General features: G+C 48.0%; 1 protein-coding gene across 2 annotated transcripts in view; it reads left to right on the plus strand.

The window, feature by feature from the left end:
- The window catches only part of plekhg5a (pleckstrin homology domain containing, family G (with RhoGef domain) member 5a), a 145,963-nt gene that overhangs the window by 37,697 nt on the left and 80,603 nt on the right, over window positions 1-27,663 (plus strand). Inside the window, exon 1 of one of the 2 annotated variants that reach the window (XM_078558019.1) lies at window positions 3,264-3,518. The exons of the other annotated variant lie outside the window; for it this stretch is intronic. Coding sequence (XP_078414145.1) covers window positions 3,491-3,518 — 28 coding nt within the window. The 5' untranslated portion in view covers window positions 3,264-3,490. Of the gene's footprint in view, window positions 1-3,263; window positions 3,519-27,663 lie in introns of those variants that run through there. 2 annotated transcript variants of the gene reach the window in all.

The following is a 27,663-nucleotide window of genomic DNA, read 5'->3' on the forward strand; positions in this document are numbered from 1 at the left end:
GCGCTTCTGTAAAGAGATAATTAGGCGATGGTCTAACCAGCAGTGGGAAAATAAAAATAGCCACTAGCTTGTGAACATTACTGGTATCAAGTTCAGTTTAACAGTTGCAAACTATTATTTCCTACGACATGAGGAGCATGGTAACCTTATTCAATGGCAATAAGCAACTGGTAAACTATATGTTCTGTCACTGATACTTTTCACTAGTTCTTTGCTTTTAACTAATTTGTTAGGCAGATAAAACAAAAGTCTAGTGCAGAGTTCTCTCCTTCCAGAGATGAGGAGTTTGGTGTGAAGGCATGTGATTGAATCAGTAACTGAAATAAACTGAGGCGCAATATGACTTTGAGCAGGTGAAAATACTTTCCAAAGTTAGATCTCAGCAATGGCACAAATCTGAAATGTGAAAACCAAAAAAAGTAAAGAAACCTAATATAAAGAATTGTGTTGTCCTCATCTGCTGTCTTGATCAGTGTAGTACGTTGGATTGATGTGTAACTGTGTGCTTTACAGTGAGTGCAGCCACTGAACAGCTAGTAGATACTGTAAAGTACATTATATTAACCCCTAGAATAAACTTCTCCCTCAACAGTCTCAGTGTCTGAAAGAGTTAACTATCCAGCCTAGCCAAGTTACAGTAAAAACAATGAGCAGTGTTTTCCTGCTGAATGCATTGACTCCTCCTGCTCTTTGTGATATTTAGCCACCTCCAATGAAACGGATGAATGGGCTCAGTGTACTCACAGCTCTGGCCTGTGATTCAGAGGCTCTTGCTCTTGACTGAGCTGTGGGGTATTTATAATAGAAACAGCTTTAACCACAGCATTGGACACTGCATCACAGAGAGCAGCTTAATTGCACCTGCACTGGAATTGAGGCACAAAGGACCTGGGGTCGCATAGTGAGGGTGGGGTTCAGAGATTGGGGATGCGGGTGTGGAGTGGGAATCGGAAAGTGGGTGGAGCTCAGAGAGTGAGAGGTGGGATTGGAGGGTGGGCGGGGGGATGTTGTCATAGCTTTATCTCTGATTCTCATTCAGCTTTAGTGAACCCCACACATGGAGCACAGCCTTGCTATTTTGAGCCTTTGTTTTTGAGATAATTTGTGCTGCCAAGTGTATCTTTTTATCCTCCTATAGTTTCATTCTCACCTGTAAGGATGGAGTGCTCTTGGGCCAAGGATGGTTCACTCACCAAAGCCAGTCACTTTCCCCCATGCATTGTCCCATGGGCTGGCCACTCTCCCCCTGCTAACCAGGGGCAGGCCACTCTCCTGCTACTGACTGGGGATGGGCCACTCTTCCCGTTGCTGATCAGGGATGGGCCACTCTCCCCCTGCTAACCAGGGGCAAGCCACTCTCCCGCTACTGACTGGGGATGGGCCACTCTCCCCCTACTAACTAGGGGCAAGCCACTCTCCCCCTGCTGACTGGGAGTGGACTACTGTCCCCCTACTAACTAGTGGCAGGCCACTCCCCCTGCTGACCGGGGATGGGCCACTCTCCCCCTGCAGACCAGGGGTGGGCCACTCTTCCCCTGCAGACCAGGGGTGGGCCACTCTTCCCCTGCTGACTTGGGGATGGGGGGTTGTGGTGTGGGATCTGTCTCCCCCTGCTGAGTGAGGGTGGGTCAGTCTCTCCCTGCTGATCAGTCACTCTCCTCCTGTGGCAGGTGACTCTCCTCACCCTGTCTCAGCTCCCAGGGATGGCTCCTGGCCTCATCTGGCCAATGACTCTGTTCCACCCTAGCCATCCTGTGGCCTCTCTTACACTATAGGACACATTATTAAGGGATAAGCTGAGTCTGTCTGCGTGACTGGGCCTTGTAGATATATTATGATGGAATGGGTTGCAAAGACTAAGGACTCTCAGCATGATTCCCGGGGACTATTGACAAATACGGGCAGTTTCCAACTATCAATGATCAGAAGGGTGAGCCCTGGATGTTCGTCTCTCTAATCCTGGGACTGTTGCTGTCCCTAATCTTGGGCTGATTTTCCTCTCCCAAATCTCGGATTTCTACTCTCATCAACATACAATTTGTAGATACTTTACATAAAATTTCCTGTTAGTTAAAGTCGTAACTGTGATTCCGACTGATCCAGGCAAACAGGGAGAAACTCTTCTTGCAGATCAGAAATGAATGGGCTGCATAAATGCTTTCATCATGGCGCCTGACGTAAGCAGTTCCCAACCCTTGCCTCCTCAGGCTGTGGTCATGCCTCTAGCATTCTTGCTGATCACGAGTACTTCGCATTGATGTTTCTCTCTGTCTCCTCCTGTAAAGCAAAGATCAAGCACTGCATCCTGCATTGTTTCGCCTCACCCACTCCTTTATGGTTTGTTTGGTGTCTTGCATGATCTTTAACCTTGTTCTGGTTAGTACCCCAAGCCCTGGATACTGAGCTTTCAGCAGTTGGATGTGAATGTGCTCTTACAGCGACCTCTCAGCGCTCCTAATAAAGAGTTTCTTCCTCTCACTGACCTCTGGTCACTTCCACTCAGGGTGGATGGAAATTTTTAGTTGCGGTTTGTGGATAAGGGATTCTGATGTAACATTCAGCCACTTCACAAAGACATCTGCTCCTCGAGAAACTTTCTCACCACCTCCCCCCTCAGTCAAACTGTTGGAAATTCAAAAAGGATTTCCCATGGAATAAGAAGAAAGTGGAAACTTGGCCCTGACTGGTCCTGTTGCTTAACAACAACTTGCATTTATCTAGTACCTTTAACATAGTAAAATGTCCTAAGGAGCTTTACATGAGTATTACCAAACAGGCTTTGGCACCAAACCACGTAAAGAGACCAATACTTGATCAAAGAAGTAGGTTTTCAGGAACATCTTAATGGAGGACAGAAAGGCGGAGAGGTTTAGGGAGAGAATTCCATAGCTTCAGGTCAATGCAGCTAAAGGCATGTTTGCCAGTGATCCAACTAGTCACTCTGAGTTCAAATAAACAGGATTGTTTTGCTGTCTGATGGTTTCCATTCAGGGTTATTTGTATTTCTGTAAACAGTGAGACTGATGATGTTAATCTGGAGCAGAGTGGGAGGAGTTATTGAGTCTGTGTGTGATTGGCCTTGGTTCTCATCTATTCCACCTGTTCTGGGAGCCCCGTTCAGCCCCTGTACAGATCACAGTGGACATTTGCCGCTGTTATGCCTCCTACCCTAGCCTGCGTAAGACTGATTAATGCTGTTTGCAAACCTCTACGTTATCTGTACTACTGGGTGCGCTGATGCATTCACCGAGCTGATTGGGTTTCACAGCTGGTTTACAGTTGCTGGGCCTAGGGACTGCAGGCAACAGACACTCTCACTGTCCTGCAGTTAATCAGCTACTTGAGGCTTGGCAGGATCAATGGGAGGCTGATCTTCAGGCCTTGGAAGAAGTTGTGTTTTGTCTGGAATTTCCTAACAGTGTGTTATCTCTGCTGGGGATTGACAGGGACTTGCTGAATCATCCTGCACTTTATGTTTTGAGACTCATGAATGACAAGCTTTTCAAGAATAATTGCAGGTGAGAGAAGGTGTGATTAATGGGAGTTGGTGTGTGGTAGTTTGTTGGAGGAACCAGGCCAAATCCTTGGCTAATCTTCATCCTGACTTCAGGCCTGTCACAGAGGATCTGCCTCGCAAACATTATTTGATTTGGTTTTCAGTTTGCTGTGATATGATGGTGCAATTTGTGATGAAATGCATTACATAAAAACCCTTGTTTCTTGTGATTGGCCCATGGCATGTCAAATGAGCTGCGGCTGCTGCCTAGACTCGCGCCATACTAACGGTCTGAGGTGGGGTGCGCTGAGGACAGATGAGGTGCGGGGGAGAAAGAATGTTCCATATTTTGAAACATGTCCTACTGTCTTTGTATATATCTGTGAAATGTTTCTGATTTCATCAGCCTTACCTTCCTGCCATCTTTGCAAATCAGATGTTGGGATGTATTAAAAGGTCAATATTGACCAAAACAGTGAAGTAATCCTGCTATTGATCTTGATACCCGCTGTCAGCGTGACATTGGCCATCTCAATTTTTCTGCTCCTCTCATCCACTCCAACTTGTCTTCATCTGAACTTGCTGCATTCCGTTCTCTTAGGTCCAACCCTGGCTTTGTTATCAAACCCACTGACAAGGATGGTGCTGTTGTTGTCTGGTGTACTGATCTCTACCTTGCAAAGGCCAAGCGCCAACTCTCAGACACTTCTCCCTACCTCCCCCTGAACCGTGACCCGACCACCGAATATCAAACTATTGTTTCCAGGACTGTCACTGACCTCATCACCCCCATGGAGGTCTTCCCTCCACAGCTTCCAACCTCATAGACTCCCAGACAGCCCACTTCTACTTCCTTCCCAAAATCCACAAACAGGACTGTCCCAGTAGACCCATCGTGTCAGCCTGTTCCTGTCCCATGGAACTTATTTCTTCCTATCTTGACTCCATTCTCTCTCCCCTTGACCAGTCTCTTCCCATCTACATCCACGATTTCTCTGATGCCCTACGTCATATCAACAACTTAAAGTTTCCTGGCTCTAACCGCCTCCTCTTCACCATGGACGTCCAATCCCTCTAACCCCCACCAGGATGGTCTGAGGGCTCTCCACTTCTTCCTTGAACAGAGGCCCGAACAATCCCCATCCACCACCACCCTCCTCTGTCTGTCTGAACTTGTTCTCTCACTGAACAATTTCTGTTTAAACTCGTCTCACTTCCTCTAAATAGAGGTGTGGCTATGGGTACCCACACGGGCTCCAGTTGTGCCTGTCTCTATGGGGTATGTGGAACATTCCTTGTTCCAGTCCTACTCAGGCCCGCTCCCACAATTCCTTTCTCAGTACATTGACAACTGTTTCAGAGCCACTTCATGCTCTCATATGGACTTCGAAAAATTTATCAGTTTTGCTTCCAATTCCCTCCCCTCTATCGCCTTCATATGGTCCATTTTCAACACTTCCCTTCCCTTCCTTGACCACTCTGTCTCCATTTCTGGCAGTAGACTATCCATCAATATTCATTACAAGCCCACCAACTCCCACAGCTACCTTGACTACAGTTCCTCACACCCTGCTTCCTGTAAGAACTCCATCCCATTCTCTCAGTTCCTTCGCCTCTGTCGCATCTGTTCCGATGATGCCACTTTCCAAAACGGCACTTCAGACATGTCTTCCTCCTTCCTTAACTGAGGTTTCCCACCCACTGTGGTTAGCAGGGCCCACAACCGTGTCCGACCCATCTCCCGCGCCTCTGCCCTCATCCCTTCCCCTCCCTTCCAGAACCATGATAGGGTCCCCCTTGTCCTCATTTTTCACCCCACCAACCTTTGCATTCAAAGGACCATCCTCCGCCAACTCCAGCATGATGCCATCACCAAACACATCTTCCCTTCAACCCCCTGTCAGCATTCTGTAGGGACCATTCCCTCCAGGACACCCTGGCCCACTTACTCCCAACACCTAATCCCCTTCCCACAGCACCTTCCCATGCAATCACAGAAAGTGCAACACCTGCCCCATTACTTTCTGTCTCCTCACCGTCCAAGAGTGAAACAGTGCTTCACTTACACCTCCTTCAATTTGGTTTACTGCATTCACTGCTCCCAATGTGATCTCCTCTACATTGGGGAGACCAAACGCAGACTGGGTGACCGCTTTGCGGAACACCTTTAGTCTGTCCACAAACATGACCCTGACCTTCCTGTCGCTTACCATTTCAACACACCACCCTGCTCTCATGCCCACATGTCCGTTCTTGGCCTGCTACAATGTTCCAGTGATGCCCAATGCAAACTGGACGACCAGCACCTCATCTTCCCTTTAGGCACTTTACAGCCTTCCGGACTTGACATTGAGTTCAACAGCTTCAGACCATGAACTCTATCTTCACCCCTTTTTTAATCCCCTTTTTAAAATTCATTTTTATTTTTTTATCCACTTATTTTCATTTTTATTCACTTACTCATTGTTTTATCCCCCTTTTTATCCCTTTTCCCACCCTTTTTCCCCAACCACAACCTTCTCTCCCCACCCCACCCACAAAAGGGCCATCTGTTACTTATTCCATGTTGTTCTTTCACAGAGCGCTTACCCTGTTCTGCTATTAACAAACATTCTGCTTTCTTACCTTTATGCCACTATCAGCACCTCCTTTAGCCCTTACCACTTCCATTAACACTCCCTTTGTCTTTTTGTCCACGACATCTTTGTCAATCTGTCCTTAGCTCCCACCTATCGCTGGCCTTCTATCCAGCTTCACCTGCTCTACCACCCTTAAACAGTATAAATTTCATCACATTTCTACTTCTCTTTAGCTCTTAAGAAGGGCCATCCGGACTCGAAACGTTAACCCTGTTTCTCTCTCCACAGATGCTGTGGACTTGCTGAGTTTTTCCAGCATTTTCTGTTTCTATATAAATAATCCTGTCACTTTATTGATCATTTGTGTGACTGCACTTGGAATACTGTGCACAGTATGGAAAAGATATTTCAGCTGTTGAAGGGATACAGGAAGGAACAATCAGATGATTGAGGGGATGGAGGGATTAGATTATGAGGAGTGATTTTTTTTTCGTTCATGGGATGTAGGCATTGCTGGCTTGTCCAGCATTTATTGCCGATTCTTTCCTGTATCCTTTCAATAGCTGAATTATCTTTTCCATACGGTACACAGTATTCCAAGTGCAGTCACAAAAATGATCAATAAAGTGGCAGGATTACTTACATAGAAACAGATACAGGAAGGAATCGGCAATAAATGCTGGACAAGCCAGCAATGCCCACTTCCCATGAACGAAAAAAAAATCACTCCTCATAATCTAATCCCTCCATCCCCTCGATCGTCTGATTGCTCCTTCCTGTACCCCTTCTACAGCTGAAATATCTTTTCCATACTGTGCACAGTATTCCAAGTGCAGTCACACAAATGATCAATAAAGTGGCAGAATTACTTATATAGAAACAGAAAATGCTGGAAAAACTCAGCAGGTCTGACAGCATCTGTGGAAAGAGAAATAGGGTTAACATTTTGAGTCTGTATGACCCTTCTTCAGAGCTAAAGAGGAGTAGAAATGTGATGAAATTTATGCTGTTTAAGGATGGTGGAGCAGGTGAAGCTGGATAGAAGGCCAGCTGATTCTTAATGGCCCTTGAAAAGGTGATGTTGAGCTGCCTTCATGAACCACTGCAGTCCATGCAGTGCAGGTACACCCACAGTGCTGTTAGCGAGGAAGTTCCATGTTTTTGACCCAGCAACAGTGAAGGATATATTTCCAAGTCAGGATAGTGAGTGGCTTGGAAGGGAACTTCCAGGTGGTGGTGTTCCCATGTGTCTGCTGCCCTCGTACTTCTAGATGGTAGTGTTCGTGGGTTTGGAAGGTGCTGTCTAAGGAGGCTTGGTGAGTTCCTGCAGTGCATCTTGTAGATGATACACACTGCTGCCACTGTACGTCAGTGATAGAGGGAGTGAATGTTTGTGGATAGCGTGCTTTATCCTGGATGGTGTCAAGCTTCTTGAGTGTTGTTGGAGGGAAGTGGAGAGTATTCCATTACACTCCTGACTTGCACCTTGTAGATGGTGGACAGGCTTTGGGGAGTCAGGAGGTGAGTTACTCGCCGCAGAATTCCCAGCCTCTGATCTGCTCTTATAGCCACAGTATTTAGATGTCTAGCCCAGTTCAGTTTCTGGTCAATGGTAACCCTCAGGATGTTGATGATGGGGTATTCAGCAATGGTATTGCCATTGAATATTAATGCAATCAGAGGGCTGGCAACTCTGAAGCCTCGGTAGGCCAATTCAGAGGGGTCGACACTGCTGAGGCAGTTTGGGAATCGAGAGGGCACCTCAAAATGGAAGTACCCTCAGAGAGGGCCAAGCAGGTAGGCCTCTCACAATGGCCCAGTGGGCTACGGGTGCAGCCTTGCCTGCCCGCACCCTCTTTAAGCCTGCAGCTCCAATGGCCTCCCAGATGGCCATAGGGAGGCTGTCTGCAGGAAGCTGGTGGCCTCTCCACATGGTGGGACCCTGCACCCTAACCTGAAAATGCCAGCTACCCAGGAAAACAACCTTTAATTGAGCCTTTAATTATTTAAATTGGTTGCTCAACACTTTTTTCAGTGGGCAGCTGATCCGTATTTGGTCCCGCTGCTGGGAAACTTCCCTGCCATCCTGGGGCCAGAAAGATCCAGCCCAATATTTCAGTGAGCGAGTGGATCAATCTATGGAACAGGCTCCCCATAGGTTGGGGGGGGGTGGAAGCAGTGTTGATTCACCTAAATTGAAAAAAGATGAATTTCTTTCAGCAAATAACTTTTTATGTTCCAGTATATGTGTAATTTGAGAAATGACTTGGTAACACATGAAATGCTGGTACACAAGATAAGGGCTCATTGCGTTGGAGGTAATATATTAACATGATAGAGGATTGGTTCAAGGACAGAAAACAATAGGAATAAGTGGGACATTTTGAGGTTGACAGGCTGTTACTAGTGGAGTTCCACAAGGGTCAGTGCTGGGCCTCAACTATTTACAATCTATATTAATGACTTGGATGAAGGGACCAAGTGTAATGTGTCCAAGTTTTCTGACGATACAAAGTTAGGTGAGAAAGTAAGCAGTGAAGGAGACAAAAAAACCTTGTAAAGTGATATAGACAGGTTAAGTGAGGGGGGGCAAAAAGGTGGCAGATGGAGTATAATGTGAGAAAGTGTGAGATTATTTGGTAGGAAGAATAATAAGAATGAATATTTTTTTAAATGGTGATTTGATACACTAGATGAATTTACAATTGAGAAGGAGGAAGTTTTAGAAATGCTATCTTTACTTAAAATTGATAAGGCACCAGGACCGAATGAGATGTATCCAAGGGCACTGAGGGAAATGAGACTGGAAATTTCAAAGGCACTAGTGATAATCTTCCAGTCTTCCTTAGACATAGGAGTGGTGCCAGAGGACTGAAGAATTGTGAATGTTACATCCTTGTCCAAAAAGGGGTGCAAGGATAAAGCTGGCAACTACAGACTAGTCAGTTTGACTTCAGCGGTAGGGAAACTTCTGGAAACTATAGTTCGGGACAAAATCAATAGTCACTTAGCTAAGTGCAGGATAATTAACAAAAGCCTGCATGGATTCATTAAGGGAAAATCATGTTTAAGTAACTTGCTGGAGTTTTTTGAGGAAGTAACAGAGAAGGTTGATAAGGACAACGCTGTTGATGTGGTGTATAAGGATTTTCAAAAGGCATTTGTAGTGCCACTCAATAGACTTGTGAGCAAAATCCTAGTTCATGGAGTAAAAGGGAGAGTAGGCACTTGGATAAGAAATTGGCTGAATGACAGGAAACAAAGAGTAGTGGTTAATGGATGTTTTTCAGATTGGAGGAAAGTTTGTAGAGGAGTTCCCCAGGGGTCAGTGTTGGGACCCTTGCTCTTCCTGATATAGATTAATGACCTAGACTGTGGTGTTCAGGGCATGATTTCAAAACTTGCAGATGGTACAAAGATTGGAAATGTTGTCAACTGTGATGAGGAAGTCTTGAATTTCAAAAGAACATAGACATGTTGGTCGATTGGGCAGACAAGTAGCAGATGAAGTTCAATGCAGAGATGTGTGAAGTGATTCATTTTGGCCGGAAGAATATGGAGAGACAATATAAAATCAAGGGAGAAACTCTTGAGGAGGTGCAGGCACAGAGGGACCTCAGCGTATATGTACATAAGTCATTGAAGATGGCAGAGCATGTTGAGAGAGCAGTTAATAAAGCATATAGTATCTTAGGCTTTATTAATAGGGGCATTTAGTATAAGAGTAAGGAGGTCATGTTGAACTTGTACAAGACACCAGTTAGGCCTCATCTGGGGTACTGCTTCCAGTTCTGGACACCATACTTGAGGGAGGATGTGAAGGCATTGGAGAGAGTACAGAGGAGATTCACAAGAACGATTCCAGGGACGAAGAACTGTAGTTATGAGGATAGATTGGAGAGGTTGGGACTCTTTTTCTTGGGGAAATGCAGGTTGAGAGGAGACTTGATAGAGGTATTCAAGATGCTGAGGGGTATGGACAGGGTAAATAGTGAGAAACTGTTTCCACTCAAGAGAGCATCAAGAACTAGAGGGCACAGATTCAAAAGGAGTAAAAGTGATGTGAGGAAAAGTTTTTCCGCCCAGAGGATGGTGGGAGTCTGGAACAAACTTCCTTGAAAGGGTGGTGGAGGCAAGTTCGATCGATGTATTCAAAAGGGAATTGGATAGCTATCTGAAAAGAAAGAATGTGCAAGGCAGGGGATTGGGAGTAGGTAGAATGCTCTTTCAGAGAGCCAGTGCAGACTCGATGGGTCAAATTGCCGCCTCTTGCACTGTAAAGATTCTGTGATTCTGTGAAAAACTATTAAATGTTGGTATTCAGAGGGATTAGGTGTCCTTGTACAAGGAACACAGAAAGTTAACATGTAGGTACAGCAAGCAAATAGTAAGGCAAATGTATGTTGAACTTTATTGCAAAGGGAGTACAGAAGTAAGGAAGTCTTGCTGCAATTGTACAGAGCTTTGGTGAGACCACATCTAGAGTAATGTATAGAGTTTTGCCCTCCGTACCAAAGGAAAGATATACTTGCTTTAGAGGCAATGCCACACAAGTTCAATAAATTGGTTCCTGGGATGAGAGGGTTTTCCTGTGAGCAGAATGGTCTGATACCCTTGGGAGTTTAGAAAAATGTGGTGACCTCATTGAAACATGTCACATTCTGGGAGGATTTTACTGGATAGGTGCTGAAAGGCTGTCTCCCCTGGCTGGAAAGTCAAAGAGTCATTGTTGCAGAATAAGGGGACAGCCATTTTTGATTGAGATGAGGAAACATCTTCACTCAGTGGGTTGTGAATCTCTGGAATTCCCTACTGCAGAAGGCTGTGGATGCTTGGTTGTTGACTATATTTAAGGATGACATTAATAGATTTTTGGACTGTTAAGAGAATTAAGGGATATGGAGATCAGGCAGGAAAGTGGAGTTGAGGTCGAGGATTGGCCATGATATTAAATAGCCAAACTGGTTTGAGGGACCATGTGGCCTACTCCTGCTCCTATTCATGTTCTTAAATGTAGCATGCTTGGGAGGATCAGGTGACTTTGGACCTGTGGCCCCCAAAGCTATCCAGCTCTGAGGGTTTTCCATGCCTCCTGTCTCGGTATGCTGTAGGCTCATTCATGGAGATTGATTCTATGATTTGTCAACAATTCCATTATTATTGCATCATAGAGCTACCAGGAGGGTAGAAGACAAACTAGGTGGACTTTGGTATTTTGCTGTCTACATTTCCTTATTCCTGTGTCAATGTAATTGCACCTTTACTGTCAGTGGAAGAGTAACAAATGATAATCATATGTTCTCCGGTCATCTCTGGCTCAGATATCTTACTGCGCGATGCAATGGATTATTGTGGAGCACCTCACACATCACAGGCAATTAGAGGTCAATCACAGGCAGCTACACCTAGTAGCAACTCCTCCCTATGCACAGACTGCAGTCTGCTTATTTATACATTAAAGGCACTGACTCTCACTGGGATTCAGGTCCCCTCCTGTCCTGAAGGTACTGACTCACCATTGAGTCTCAGTATTCATCTGTGATAATAGGGAAAGAGTTCAGCTCTGTTGTGATATGATTTGTCTTTGCATTTTAACCTGTGATTGACTAAGAAATGGGCTCAGATTGGGTTTATATTAAATATTTTTCCAGGAGTGTATCAGCTGATACATCTGGAGACTTTAGTACCCGTGAACGCTTATGTGTGTCACATTTTGTATCCCAATATATGAGTAATTTGAGATATGACATGGTAACAATGATGTTGCACAAGATAAGAGCTCATTGGGTTGGAGGTAATATATTAGCATGATAGAGGATTGGTTAAAGGACAGAAACAATAGAGATAAATGGGACATTTTAGGGTGATAGGCTGTTACTAGTAGAGTTCCACAAGGTTCAGTGCTGGGCCTTAGCTATTTACAATCTATACTAATGATTTGACTGAAGGGACCAAGTGTAATGTATCCAAGTTTTCTGACAATACAAAATTAAGTGAGAAAGAATGAGAAACATAAAATGTTATGGTTGGGCCTAAACGTGTCTGTGCATGCTCTGTCTGCCTGTCTTTTTTTCTGTTGGCACTTGTCTGCTTTTTTGACCGACTGGCTGTCTGTCTGTGCTTGTACTATACACAACACAGACTGGGAATTCTGAGTGAGAACCTGTTGCACATTGGCGGGTGCAGTATCTGGGGTCAACTGGCCAGTGTAGAATTCATGTAAACAGATCTTTGAAATGGATATGAGCAAATGGAAGATTCTGGTTGCCTGCTCATGTGTTGTACTCAGCAGTGTTCACAGACAGCCTGTTGTCATGTGTCCTGGTGCTACTGTATTTAGCACCATGGCCTCACCCTCTCTAGGGCAGGATTACTCAGCACTTGTCTCTCTCATAATCCCTCTATCCTACCAGTTTACACAGCTCTGTCTGATGAAAGCTGCCTTGTCTCTGGGTCACTTCACTCCACATTCCTCATATTCTTGACACTTGATGGGTCAATGGAGAAATTAAAACTGCAAGAACAAGCAGGGAAATTGGATGGACATCACTTGCAGATCTGGCCAGACTAACCTGCCTGTCTGTCACTACTCATTATTCTCTTGGATGACGGGGAATTACAGTTCATTTGCACTTTCAGAAAACAGCATAAACTTTGCAAAAACACCAATTCAGCAGAGATGGGGTGATGTATGTTTTAAGATATTGTATAGATTTCCACAGCTATTTGAAACTGCAATTTTCACATATATAATATTTATATATGTGCACAAGTGTTGACATCCAGCAAAACCCAGTGTGTTATATAATGTATACAGGAATGTTATATCCAGTGACTATTTCTGTCTCCCTCTTTCTCGCTCTGTCTGCCTCTCTATGAGTATCTCCATCTCTGTCCTCTTTCTCTTTCATTCTGTCCACCCTCACTGTCTGTTTCTCTTTCCTCTCACTCTCTCTCTCTTTTACTTTGTCTCTCCCTCTCTCCATGTCTGTCTCAGTCTCTCACTTGATCTCGGTGTTACTCTGACTCTGTCTTTCTGTCACAATCCCCTCTCTCTCTCTTTCTGTCTGTCACTTGCGTTCTGTGTTGCCCATTCCATCTCTCGGTCTCTCTCTGCCTCTCACTTACACTGAGTATTGATGATCAGAAGCATTGATTGGAATCTGGGCATTCTCTCAGTTCGAATTGACCCGCTCTCTCTGATGGAATATCCAAATGATCAGATTTGGATCCAGTATGACAGCTGAGCCGAAAACCTGTTCCCCTCGAAAGGCAGTTGTTAGATTCTGAGTGGCGCCCCTTTAAATGGAGGGTATGTGAGATGTTTTCTTGGAGGGTGTGTGGGAGTTGCTTACAGAGATCTGTTGCAGTGTGTGCATCTGAACTGCCAAGTGGGAGAGCTCTTATTAAACACAGTGCCTACTGTGCTGCATCCTAATTAGACAGCAGCTTGTGTTTGGCTCGCTGCACACTGGTGGGAGTTCTCCAACATAAGTCTCAATGGGCTGACAATCTTTGTAACAATATGCCACAGAATGTTCGAGACAAGACAAATTGACTTGCAGGAATTACCAAGTGACTCTCAGCCTCTGTTCAGTCTCGTGTATCATGTGACTCATTTACTGGTTCCTCCCACACATCAAACAGGACAAGCATTTTAACAAACTTTTGATATATTTGCACACTGACCAACCACTGACCCAGAGATCTCATCTGTCCATCACTGATGCATGGATCTAACCTCTCCATCATTGATACAAAACCCCTCCCTCCGTTCATTTACAGGTTACTGCTCCAATACTATGCTTTATTGCTTCGGCAATTTCAGAAAAGTGCGTTACAGCCCTATCACTGCTCTGTCATTCTCAGTACAATGCATTACTGCTCCATCACGCTCAGTACACTGCTTTCCTGCCCCATCATCGTCGGTACAGTGTTACTGCCTCATCACCCTCAGTACACTGCGTTACTACCCCATCATTCTAAGTTCAATGCTATACTGTTCCATCACCCTCAGTACGCTGCATTGCTGCCCCATTGCCATCAGTACACTGCATTACTGCACAATTACACTCAGTACACTGTGTTACAGCCCCACCACCCTGAGTAGACTGTGTTACTGCTCCGTCATTCTCAGTACACTGCATTATTGTCCCATCACCCTCACTACACTGCATTAGTGCCCCTATCACCTTCAGTACACTGCATTACTGCCCCATCACCCTAAGTATACTGCGTTACTGCCCCATTACCCTCAGTACTGTGTTACTGCTCCATCCCTCTCAGTACACTGCATAACTACACAATTACTTAGAGTACATTGCATTATTGCCCGATCACTCTCAGTACACTGCGTTACTGCCCCATCACCCTCAGTGTACAGCATTTCAGCTCCATCACGTTCAGTACACTGCGTTACTGCCCTATCACCCTCAGTAAATTGCACTACAGTCCCATCACCCTCAGTAAACTGCGTTAATGCCCCATCACCCTCAGTACACTGCGGTACTGCCCTATCACCCTCAGTACACTGCGGTACTGCCCCATCACCCTCAGTACTCTGCGGTACTGCCCCATCACCCTCAGTACACTGTGTTAGTGCCCCATCACCCTCAGTACTCTGCGGTACTGCCCCATCACCTTCAGTACACTGTGTTAGTGCCCCATCACCCTCAGTACACTGTGTTACTGCCCCATCACCCTCAGTACACTGCGGTACTGCCCCATCACCCTCAGTACACTGTGTTACTGCTCCATCACCCTCAATGCATTGCGTTTCTGCCCCATCACATGCAGTACACTGCATCACTCTCCAATAAAGATCAGCACAATGCATTACTGCCCCATCACCCTCTGTACACTGCATTACTGCCCCATCACTCTCATATACTGCGGTACTGCCAATCACCCTCACTACACTGCATTAGCGCCCCATAACCCTGAATACAGTGCATTACTGCCCCATCACCCTGAGTATACTGCATTACTGCCCCATTGCCCTCAGTACAATGTTACTGCTCCATCCCTCTCAGTACACTACATTACTGCCCCATCACCCTCTGTACACTGCATTACTGCCCCGTCAACCTCAATACACTGCGGTACTGCCAATCACCCTCACTACACTGCATTAGCGCCCCATAACCCTCAGTACACTGCATTACTGCACCATTACCCAGAGTACACTGTGTTATTGCCCCATCACCTCCAGTACACTGCGTTACTGCCCCATCACCCTCAGTACACTGCATCACTGCCCCATCACCCCCAGTACACTGCACTACAGTGCCATCACCCTCAGTACACTGCATTACTGCCCCATCACCCTCAGTACACTGCATTACTGCCCCATCACCCCCAGTACACTGCACTACAGTGCCATCACCCTCAGTACACTGCATTACTGCACCATCACCCACAGTACTCTGCGTTATTTCCTGATCACTCTCAGTACACTGCATTACTGACCCATCAAATTCAGTACACTGCATTACTGTCCCATTGCCCTCCGTACTGTGTTACTGCCCCATCACGCTCAGTTCACTGCATTACTGCCCCGTCACCTTCAATACACTGCACTACAGTCCCATCACCTGCAGTAAACTTCGTTACTGCTCCATCACCCTTAGCACGCTGTGTTACTGCTCCATCATCCTCAGTACAGTGTTACTGTCCCTTCATGCTCAGTTCACTGCATTACTGCCCCATCACCCTCAGTACACTGCGGTACTGCTCCATCACCCTCAGTACACTACATTGCTTGCTGATTACTCTCAATACACTGCATTACTCACTCATCACCCTCAGTACACTTCATCTCAGACCCATAATGCTCAGTACCCTGCTTTACCGTCCCATCACCCTCAGTACACTGCATTACTGTCCCATCATCCTCAGTACATTGCATTACTGCTATATCACCCTCAATACAGTTTTACTGCCCCAGCACGCTCAGTTCACTGCACTACAGTCCCATCACCCTCAGTACACAGCGTTACTGCCCCATCAATCTCAGTACACTGCGATGCTACCCCATCATGTTCAGTTCACTGAGTTACTGTCCCATTATGCTCAGTGCACTTTGTTACTGTCCCATCACCTAGAGTATACTGTCTTGCTGCTCCATCACCCTCAGTACAGTGTTACTGCCCCATTGTGCTCAGTTCACTGCACTACAGTCCCATCACCCTAAGTACACTGCATTACTGCCCCATCACACTCAGTACACTGCATTACTGCCTCATCAACCTCAGTACACTGAGTTACTGCCCCATCACACTCAGTACACTGCGTTACTGCCCCATCACCCTCAGTACACTGCATTAGCATCATTAGCCTCAGTACACTGCGTTGCTTGTCTATCACCCTAAGTACACTGCATTACTGCCCCATCACACTCAGTACACTGCATTACTGCCTCATCAACCTCAGTACACTGAGTTACTGCCCCATCACACTCAGTACACTGCGTTACTGCCCCATCACCCTAAGTACACTGCATTACTGCCCCATCACACTCAGTACACTGCATTACTGCCTCATCAACCTCAGTACACTGAGTTACTGCCCCATCACACTCAGTACACTGCATTACTGCCCCAGCACCCTCAGTACACTGCGCTAGTCCCCCGTCAGCCTCAGTACATTATGTTACACTGTGTTACTAGGCCATTAGCCTCAGTACACTGTGTTACAGCCGCATCGCCCTCAGCATACTGGTTTATTTCTCCATCACCCTCAGTACACTGAATTACTGTCCCATCACACAATGCACTGCACTAAGTCCCATCACCCTCTGTACTCTGCATTACTGCTCCATCACCCTCAGTGCAGTGTTACTGTTCCATCACCCTCAGTACACTGCGTTACTGCCCCATCACCCTCAGTACACTGCGTTACTGCCCCATCACCCTCAGTACACTGCGCTAGTCCTCTGTCACCTTCAGTACACTATGTTACAGCCCTATCAACTTCAGTATACTGCGTTACTGGACCATTAGCCTCAGTACACTGTGTTACTGCCCCATCGCCCTCAGCATACTGGGTTACTTCTCCATCACCTTCAGTACACTGTGTTACTGGCCCATCACCCTCAGTACACTGCGTTACTGCCCCATCACACTCAGTACACTGCGTTACTGCCCCATCACACTCAGTACACTGCGTTACTGCCCCATCACACTCAGTACACTACGTTACTGCCCCATCACACTCAGTACACTGCGTTACTGCCCCAGCACCCTCAGTACACTGCGCTAGTCCTCTGTCACCCTGAGTACACTATGTTACAGCCCTATCAACTTCAGTATACTGCGTTACTGGACCATTAGCCTCAGTACACTGTGTTACTGCCCCATCGCCCTCAGCATACTGGGTTACTTCTCCATCACCTTCAGTACACTGTGTTACTGGCCCATCACCCTCAGTACACTGTGTTACTGCCCCAGCACCCTCAGTACACTGCGCTAGTCCCCCGTCACCCTCAGTACACTATGTTATAGCCCTATCAACTTCAGTATACTGTGTTACTGGGCCATTAGCCTCAGTACACTGTGTTACTGCCCCATCGCCCTCAGCAATCTGGGTTACTTCTCCATCACCCTCAGTACGCTGTGTTACTGGCCCATCAGCCTCAGTACACTGCACTACAGTCCCATCACCCTCAGTACACAGCATTAGCACCATCACACTCAGTACACTGCGTTGCTTGACAATCACTCTCACTACACTGCATTACTGACCCATCATCCTCAGTACACTGCACTTCAGTCCCATCATCCTCAGTACACTGCACTTCAGTCCCATCATCCTCAGTACACTGCGTTACTGTCCAATCACACAATACACTGCACTAAGTCCCATCACCCTCTGTACTCTGCATTACTGCTCCATCACCCTCAGTGCAGTGTTACTGTTCCATCACCCTCAGTACACTGCGTTACTGCCCCATCACCCTCAGTACACTGCGTTATTGCGCCATCACCCTCACAACAGTGTTACTGCCCCATCGTGCTCAGTTCAGTGCACTACTGCCCCATCACACTCAGTACACTGCGTTACTGCTCCATCACCCTCAGTACACTGCGTTATTGCCCCATCACCCTCAGTACACTGCGTTACTGCCCCATCACACTCAGTACACTGCGTTACTGCCCCATCACCCTCAGTACACTGCGTTACTGCCCCAGCACCCTCAGTACACTGCGCTAGTCCTCTGTCACCCTCAGTACACTATGTTACAGCCCTATCAACTTCAGTATACTGCGTTACTGGGCCATTAGCCTCAGTACACTGTTACTGCCCCATCGCCTTCAGCATACTGGGTTACTTCTCCATCACCTTCAGTACACTGTGTTACTGGCCCATCACCCTCAGTATACTGCGTTACTGCCCCAGCACCCTCAGTACACTGCGCTAGTCCCCCGTCACCCTCAGTACACTATGTTATAGCCCTATCAACTTCAGTATACTGTGTTACTGGGCCATTAGCCTCAGTACACTGTGTTACTGCCCCATCGCCTTCAGCATACTGGGTTACTTCTCCATCACCTTCAGTACACTGTGTTACTGGCCCATCACCCTCAGTATACTGCGTTACTGCCCCAGCACCCTCAGTACACTGCGCTAGTCCCCCGTCACCCTCAGTACACTATGTTATAGCCCTATCAACTTCAGTATACTGTGTTACTGGGCCATTAGCCTCAGTACACTGTGTTACTGCCCCATCGCCCTCAGCATACTGGGTTACTTCTCCATCACCCTCAGTACACTGTGTTACTGGCCCATCAGCCTCAGTACACTGCACTACAGTCCCATCACCCTCAGTACACAGCATTAGCACCATCACACTCAGTACACTGTGTTGCTTGACAATCACTCTCACTACACTGCATTACTGACCCATCATCCTCAGTACACTGCGTTACTGCCTCAGCGTCGTCAGTACACTGTGTTACTGCCCCATCAACTTCAGTATGTTGCGTTACTGGGCCATTAGCCTCAGTACATAGTGTTACTGGTCCATCACACTCAGTACACTGCATCTCAGCTCCATCAGGCTCAGTACACTGCGTTACTGTCCCATCACTCTCAGTACACTGCACTTCAGTCCCATCAACCCCAGTACACTGTGTTACTGCCCCATTGCCCTCAGTACATTGCGTTACTCACCATTACACTCAGTACACTGTACTAATGCCCCATCACCCTCAGTGAACTGTGTTACTGTCCCATCACACTCAGTACACTGCCCTACAGTTGCATCACCCTCTGTACCCTGATTTATTGCCCCATCACCCTCAATGAACTGCATTACTGCCCCATCACCCTCAGTATACTGCACTTCAGTCGCATCTCTCTCAGCACAGTGTGTGACTGCCCCATCACCCTCAGCCTACTGTGCTGCTGCCCCATCATATTCAGTGCACCATGTTAGTGCCCGATCACGCTCAGTATACTGCGTTACTGCTCCATCACCCTCAGCACTCTGCGTTTGTGCCCCATCACTCTCACTACATTGCGTTACTACCCCATCACTCTCTGTACATTGCATTACTGTTCCATCACTGTTAGTACACTGTGTTACAGCTCCTTCACCCTCAGTACACTGCGTTACTGCTCCAACACCCTCAGTACACTGACTGACTGCCCCATCACCCTCAGCACTCTGTGTTTGTGCCCATCATCCTCAGTACACTACATTACTGCTCCATCACCCTCAGTACACTGCGTTACTGCTCCATCACCCTCAGTACACTGCATTACTGCCCCATCACCCTCAGTACACTGCATTACTGCCCCATCACTCTCTGTACATTGCATTACTGTTCCATCACTGTTAGTACACTGTGTTACTGCTCCGTCACCCTCAGTACACTACGTTACTGCTTCATCACCCTCAGTACACTACGTTACTGCCCCATCACCCTCAGTGCACTGCGTTCCTGCTCCAACACCCTCAGTACACTGACTGACTGCCCCATCACCCTCATCACTCTGCGTTTGTGCCCCATCACTCTCAGTACACTACATTACTGTTCCATCACCCTCAGTACACTGCGTTACTGCTCCATCACCCTCAGTACACTGCGTTACTGCCCCATCACCCTCTATACATTGCATTACTGTTCCATCACTGTTAGTACACTGAGTGACTGCCCCATCACCCTCAGCACTCTGCGTTTGTGCCCCATCACCCTCAGTAAACTACGTTACTGGTCCATCACTCTCAGTGCACTGCGTTCCTGCTCCCAACACCCTCAGTACACTGCATTACTGCTACAGCACTCACAGTACACTACGTTACTGCTCCATCACCCTCAGCACACTGTGTTACTGCCCCGTCACCCTGAGTACACTGCATTACTGCTCCATCACTATTAGTACACTGCGTTAATGCCCAATCACCCTCAGTACATTACTTTACTGCCACATCACCCTCAACACACTGCATTACTGCTCCATCACCCTCACTACACTGCCTTACTGATGCATCACACTCAGTACAGTGTTACTGCCCCATCACCCTCAGTACACTGCATTACTGTTCCATCACTGTTAGTACACTGCGTTACTGCCCCATCACCCTCAGTACACTGCGTTCCTGCTCCAACACCCTCAGTACACTGAGTGACTGCCCCATCACCCTCAGCGCTCTGCGTTTGTGCCCCATCACCCACAGTACACTACATTACTGCTCCATCACCCTCAGTACACTACGTTACTGCTCCATCACCCTCAGTACACTATGTTACTGCTCCATCACACTCACCAAACTGCGTTACTGCCCCGTCACCCTCAGTACAATGCATCACTGCTCCATCACCCTCAGTACAGTGTTACTGCCACATCACACTCAGTACACTGCATTACTGCCCCATTACAAACAGTACGCTGTGTTATAGCTCCATCACCCTCAGTACACTGCGTTACTGTCCCATCACCCTCAGTACCATGCGTTACTGCTCCACCTCCCTCCATGGATAGCATTCCTGCTCCATCACCTTCAGTATGCTGTGTTAGTGCCCCGTTATCATCAGTACATTGTGTGACTGCCCCATCACACTCAGTACATTGCATCACTGCCCAATTGCCCTCAGTACACTGTGTTACTGCCCCATCAACTGCATTTGTGCCCCATCACCCTCAGTACACTTCGTTTGTGCCCCCATTGCTATCAATACACTGCATTACTGCCCCATTATACTCAGTACACTGTGTTGCTGCCCCATCACCCTCAGCACACTGTGTTACTGCACCATCACCCTCAGTACATTGCGTTACTGCACCATCACCCTCAGTACACTGTGTTACTGCACCATCACCCTCAGTACACTGTGTTATTGCCCCATCACCCTCAGTACACTGTGTCACTGCCCCATCACCCTCAGTACACTGTGTTATTGCCCCATCACCCTCAGCACACTGTGTTACTGCACCATCACCCTCAGTACATTGCGTTACTGCACCATCACCCTGAGTACACTGTGTTATTGCCCCATCACCCTCAGTACACTGTGTTACTGCACCATCACCCTCAGTACACTGTGTTATTGCCCCATTACCCTCAGTACACTGTGTTACTGCACCATCACCCTCAGTACACTGTGTTATTGCCCCACACCCTCAGTACACTGTGTTGCTGCCCCATCACCCTCAGTACACTGCGTTACTGCCCCATCACCCTCAGTACACTGCGTTACTGCCCCATCACCCTCAGTACACTGCGTTACTGCTCCATCACCCTCAGTACCCTGCGTTTGTGCCCCATCACCCTCAGTGCTCTATGTAACTGCACCATCACCCTCAGTACACTGTGTTATTGCCCCATCACCCTCTGTACACTGTGTTATTGCCCCATCACCCTCTGTACACTGTGTTATTGCCCCATCACCCTCAGTACACTGTGTTCCTGCTCCAACACGCTCAATACACTCCACTAATGACCCCTCATCTTCAGCACACTGCGTTACTTCCCCATCACACTCAGTAGACTGCATTACTACTCCATCACCCTCAGTACACTGCCTTACCGGTCCATCACCCTCAGTACAGTGTTTCTGCCCCATCACTCTCAGTACAATGCATTACTGCTCCATCACCCTCAGTACAGTGTTACTGCCACATCACACTCAGTACACTGCATTACTGCCCCATTACAAACAGCACACTGCGTTATAGCTCCATCACCCTCAGTACACTGCGTTACTGTCCCATCACCCTCAGTATACTGCGTTACTGCCCCACCTCCCTCCGTGGACAGCGTTCCTGCTCCATCACCTCCAGTATGCTGCATTACTGCCCCATTGCCCGCAGTACACTGTGTTACTGCCCCATCAACCTCAATATACTGCATTTGTGCCCCATCACCCTCCGCACATTTCGTTTGTGCCCCCATTGCCATCAATACACTGCATTACTGCCCCACCACCCTCAGCACACTGCGTTACTGCCCCATCACTCTCTGTACATTGCAATTCTGCTCCATCACCCTCAGTACACTGCGTTACTGCCCCATCACTTTCAGTACACTGCATTACTGCTTCATTACCTCAGTACACTGTATTACTGCCCATCACCCTCAGCCCTCACTGCACTGCATTACTGTTCCATCACTGTTAGCACACTGCGTTACTGCCCCATCACTCTCAGTACACTGAGTGACTGCCCCATCGCCCTCAGCACTCTGCGTTTGTGCCCCATCACCCTCAGTACACTGCGTTGCTGCCCCGTCACCCTCAGTACACTGCGTTACTGCTCCATCACCCTCAGTACACTGCGTTACTGCCCCACCACCCTCAGCACACTGTGTTACTGCCCCATCACTCTCTGTACATTGCAATTCTGCTCCATCACCCTCAGTACACTGCGTTACTGCCCCATCACTTTCAGCACACTGCATTACTGCTTCATTACCTCAGTACACTGTATTACTGCCCATCACCCTCAGCCCTCACTGCACTGCATTACTGTTCCATCACTGTTAGCACACTGCGTTACTGCCCCATCACTCTCAGTACACTGAGTGACTGCCCCATCGCCCTCAGCACTCTGCGTTACTGCTCCATCACCCTCAGTAAACTACGTTACTGGTCCATCACTCTCAGTGCACTGCGTTCCTGCTCCCAACACCCTCAGTACACTGCATTACTGCTACAGCACTCACAGTACACTACGTTACTGCTCCATCACCCTCAGCACACTGTGTTACTGCCCCGTCACCCTGAGTACACTGCATTACTGCTCCATCACTATTAGTACACTGCGTTAATGCCCAATCACCCTCAGTACATTACTTTACTGCCACATCACCCTCAACACACTGCATTACTGCTCCATCACCCTCACTACACTGCCTTACTGATGCATCACACTCAGTACAGTGTTACTGCCCCATCACCCTCAGTACACTGCATTACTGTTCCATCACTGTTAGTACACTGCGTTACTGCCCCATCACCCTCAGTACACTGCGTTCCTGCTCCAACACCCTCAGTACACTGAGTGACTGCCCCATCACCCTCAGCGCTCTGCGTTTGTGCCCCATCACCCACAGTACATTACTTTACTGCCACATCACCCTCAACACACTGCATTACTGCTCCATCACCCTCACTACACTGCCTTACTGATGCATCACACTCAGTACAGTGTTACTGCCCCATCACCCTCAGTACACTGCATTACTGTTCCATCACTGTTAGTACACTGCGTTACTGCCCCATCACCCTCAGTACACTGCGTTCCTGCTCCAACACCCTCAGTACACTGAGTGACTGCCCCATCACCCTCAGCGCTCTGCGTTTGTGCCCCATCACCCACAGTACACTACATTACTGCTCCATCACCCTCAGTACACTGCGTTACTGCTCCATCACCCTCAGTACACTGCGTTACTGCCCCACCACCCTCAGCACACTGTGTTACTGCCCCATCACTCTCTGTACATTGCAATTCTGCTCCATCACCCTCAGTACACTGCGTTACTGCCCCATCACTTTCAGCACACTGCATTACTGCTTCATTACCTCAGTACACTGTATTACTGCCCATCACCCTCAGCCCTCACTGCACTGCATTACTGTTCCATCACTGTTAGCACACTGCGTTACTGCCCCATCACTCTCAGTACACTGAGTGACTGCCCCATCGCCCTCAGCACTCTGCGTTACTGCTCCATCACCCTCAGTAAACTACGTTACTGGTCCATCACTCTCAGTGCACTGCGTTCCTGCTCCCAACACCCTCAGTACACTGCATTACTGCTACAGCACTCACAGTACACTACGTTACTGCTCCATCACCCTCAGCACACTGTGTTACTGCCCCGTCACCCTGAGTACACTGCATTACTGCTCCATCACTATTAGTACACTGCGTTAATGCCCAATCACCCTCAGTACATTACTTTACTGCCACATCACCCTCAACACACTGCATTACTGCTCCATCACCCTCACTACACTGCCTTACTGATGCATCACACTCAGTACAGTGTTACTGCCCCATCACCCTCAGTACACTGCATTACTGTTCCATCACTGTTAGTACACTGCGTTACTGCCCCATCACCCTCAGTACACTGCGTTCCTGCTCCAACACCCTCAGTACACTGAGTGACTGCCCCATCACCCTCAGCGCTCTGCGTTTGTGCCCCATCACCCACAGTACACTACATTACTGCTCCATCACCCTCAGTACACTACGTTACTGCTCCATCACCCTCAGTACACTATGTTACTGCTCCATCACACTCACCAAACTGCGTTACTGCCCCGTCACCCTCAGTACAATGCATCACTGCTCCATCACCCTCAGTACAGTGTTACTGCCACATCACACTCAGTACACTGCATTACTGCCCCATTACAAACAGTACGCTGTGTTATAGCTCCATCACCCTCAGTACACTGCGTTACTGTCCCATCACCCTCAGTACCATGCGTTACTGCTCCACCTCCCTCCATGGATAGCATTCCTGCTCCATCACCTTCAGTATGCTGTGTTAGTGCCCCGTTATCATCAGTACATTGTGTGACTGCCCCATCACACTCAGTACATTGCATCACTGCCCAATTGCCCTCAGTACACTGTGTTACTGCCCCATCAACTGCATTTGTGCCCCATCACCCTCAGTACACTTCGTTTGTGCCCCCATTGCTATCAATACACTGCATTACTGCCCCATTATACTCAGTACACTGTGTTGCTGCCCCATCACCCTCAGCACACTGTGTTACTGCACCATCACCCTCAGTACATTGCGTTACTGCACCATCACCCTCAGTACACTGTGTTACTGCACCATCACCCTCAGTACACTGTGTTATTGCCCCATCACCCTCAGTACACTGTGTCACTGCCCCATCACCCTCAGTACACTGTGTTATTGCCCCATCACCCTCAGCACACTGTGTTACTGCACCATCACCCTCAGTACATTGCGTTACTGCACCATCACCCTGAGTACACTGTGTTATTGCCCCATCACCCTCAGTACACTGTGTTACTGCACCATCACCCTCAGTACACTGTGTTATTGCCCCATTACCCTCAGTACACTGTGTTACTGCACCATCACCCTCAGTACACTGTGTTATTGCCCCACACCCTCAGTACACTGTGTTGCTGCCCCATCACCCTCAGTACACTGCGTTACTGCCCCATCACCCTCAGTACACTGCGTTACTGCCCGATCACCCTCAGTACACTGCGTTACTGCTCCATCACCCTCAGTACCCTGCGTTTGTGCCCCATCACCCTCAGTGCTCTATGTAACTGCACCATCACCCTCAGTACACTGTGTTATTGCCCCATCACCCTCTGTACACTGTGTTATTGCCCCATCACCCTCAGTACACTGTGTTCCTGCTCCAACACGCTCAATACACTCCACTAATGACCCCTCATCTTCAGCACACTGCGTTACTTCCCCATCACACTCAGTAGACTGCATTACTACTCCATCACCCTCAGTACACTGCCTTACCGGTCCATCACCCTCAGTACAGTGTTTCTGCCCCATCACTCTCAGTACAATGCATTACTGCTCCATCACCCTCAGTACAGTGTTACTGCCACATCACACTCAGTACACTGCATTACTGCCCCATTACAAACAGCACACTGCGTTATAGCTCCATCACCCTCAGTACACTGCGTTACTGTCCCATCACCCTCAGTATACTGCGTTACTGCCCCACCTCCCTCCGTGGACAGCGTTCCTGCTCCATCACCTCCAGTATGCTGCATTACTGCCCCATTGCCCGCAGTACACTGTGTTACTGCCCCATCAACCTCAATATACTGCATTTGTGCCCCATCACCCTCCGCACACTTCGTTTGTGCCCCCATTGCCATCAATACACTGCATTACTGCCCCACCACCCTCAGCACACTGCGTTACTGCCCCATCACTCTCTGTACATTGCAATTCTGCTCCATCACCCTCAGTACACTGCGTTACTGCCCCATCACTTTCAGTACACTGCATTACTGCTTCATTACCTCAGTACACTGTATTACTGCCCATCACCCTCAGCCCTCACTGCACTGCATTACTGTTCCATCACTGTTAGCACACTGCGTTACTGCCCCATCACTCTCAGTACACTGAGTGACTGCCCCATCGCCCTCAGCACTCTGCGTTTGTGCCCCATCACCCTCAGTACACTGCGTTGCTGCCCCGTCACCCTCAGTACACTGCGTTACTGCTCCATCACCCTCAGTACACTGCGTTACTGCCCCACCACCCTCAGCACACTGTGTTACTGCCCCATCACTCTCTGTACATTGCAATTCTGCTCCATCACCCTCACTCAGTACACTGCGTTACTGCCCCATCACTTTCAGCACACTGCATTACTGCTTCATTACCTCAGTACACTGTATTACTGCCCATCACCCTCAGCCCTCACTGCACTGCATTACTGTTCCATCACTGTTAGCACACTGCGTTACTGCCCCATCACTCTCAGTACACTGAGTGACTGCCCCATCGCCCTCAGCACTCTGCGTTTGTGCCCCATCACCCTCAGTACACTGCGTTACTGACCCGTCACCCTCAGTACACTGCGTTACTGCTCCATCACCCTCAGTACACTGCGTTACTGCTCCATCACCCTCAGTACACTGCGTTACTGCCCCATCACCCTCAGCACACTGCATTACTGCTCCATCACCCTCAGTACACTGCGATACTACTCCATCACCCTCAGTACACTGCGTTACTGCTCCGTCACCCTCAGTACACTGCATTACTGCTCCATCACCTTCAGTACACTGCATCACTGCCCCATCACACTCAGTGCACTGCGTTACTGCTCCATTACGCTCAGTACAGTGTGTTACTGCCCGATCATCCTTAGTACACTGCAATACTGCCCCATCACCCTCAGTACACTGCGTTCCTGCTCAAACACCCTCAGTACACTGCGTTCCTGCCCCATCGACCTCAGTACACTGCTTTACTACCCAATCACACTCAGTACACTGCCTTACTGCTCCATTACGCTCAATACACTGCGTTACTGCCGCATCACCTTCAGTACACTGCTTTACTGCGGTACTGCTGCATCATTCTGAGTACAC

The sequence above is a fragment of the Cetorhinus maximus genome, chromosome 15, assembly GCF_964194155.1.
Source record: "Cetorhinus maximus chromosome 15, sCetMax3.hap1.1, whole genome shotgun sequence".
Classification (NCBI taxonomy): Eukaryota; Metazoa; Chordata; class Chondrichthyes; order Lamniformes; family Cetorhinidae; genus Cetorhinus; species Cetorhinus maximus.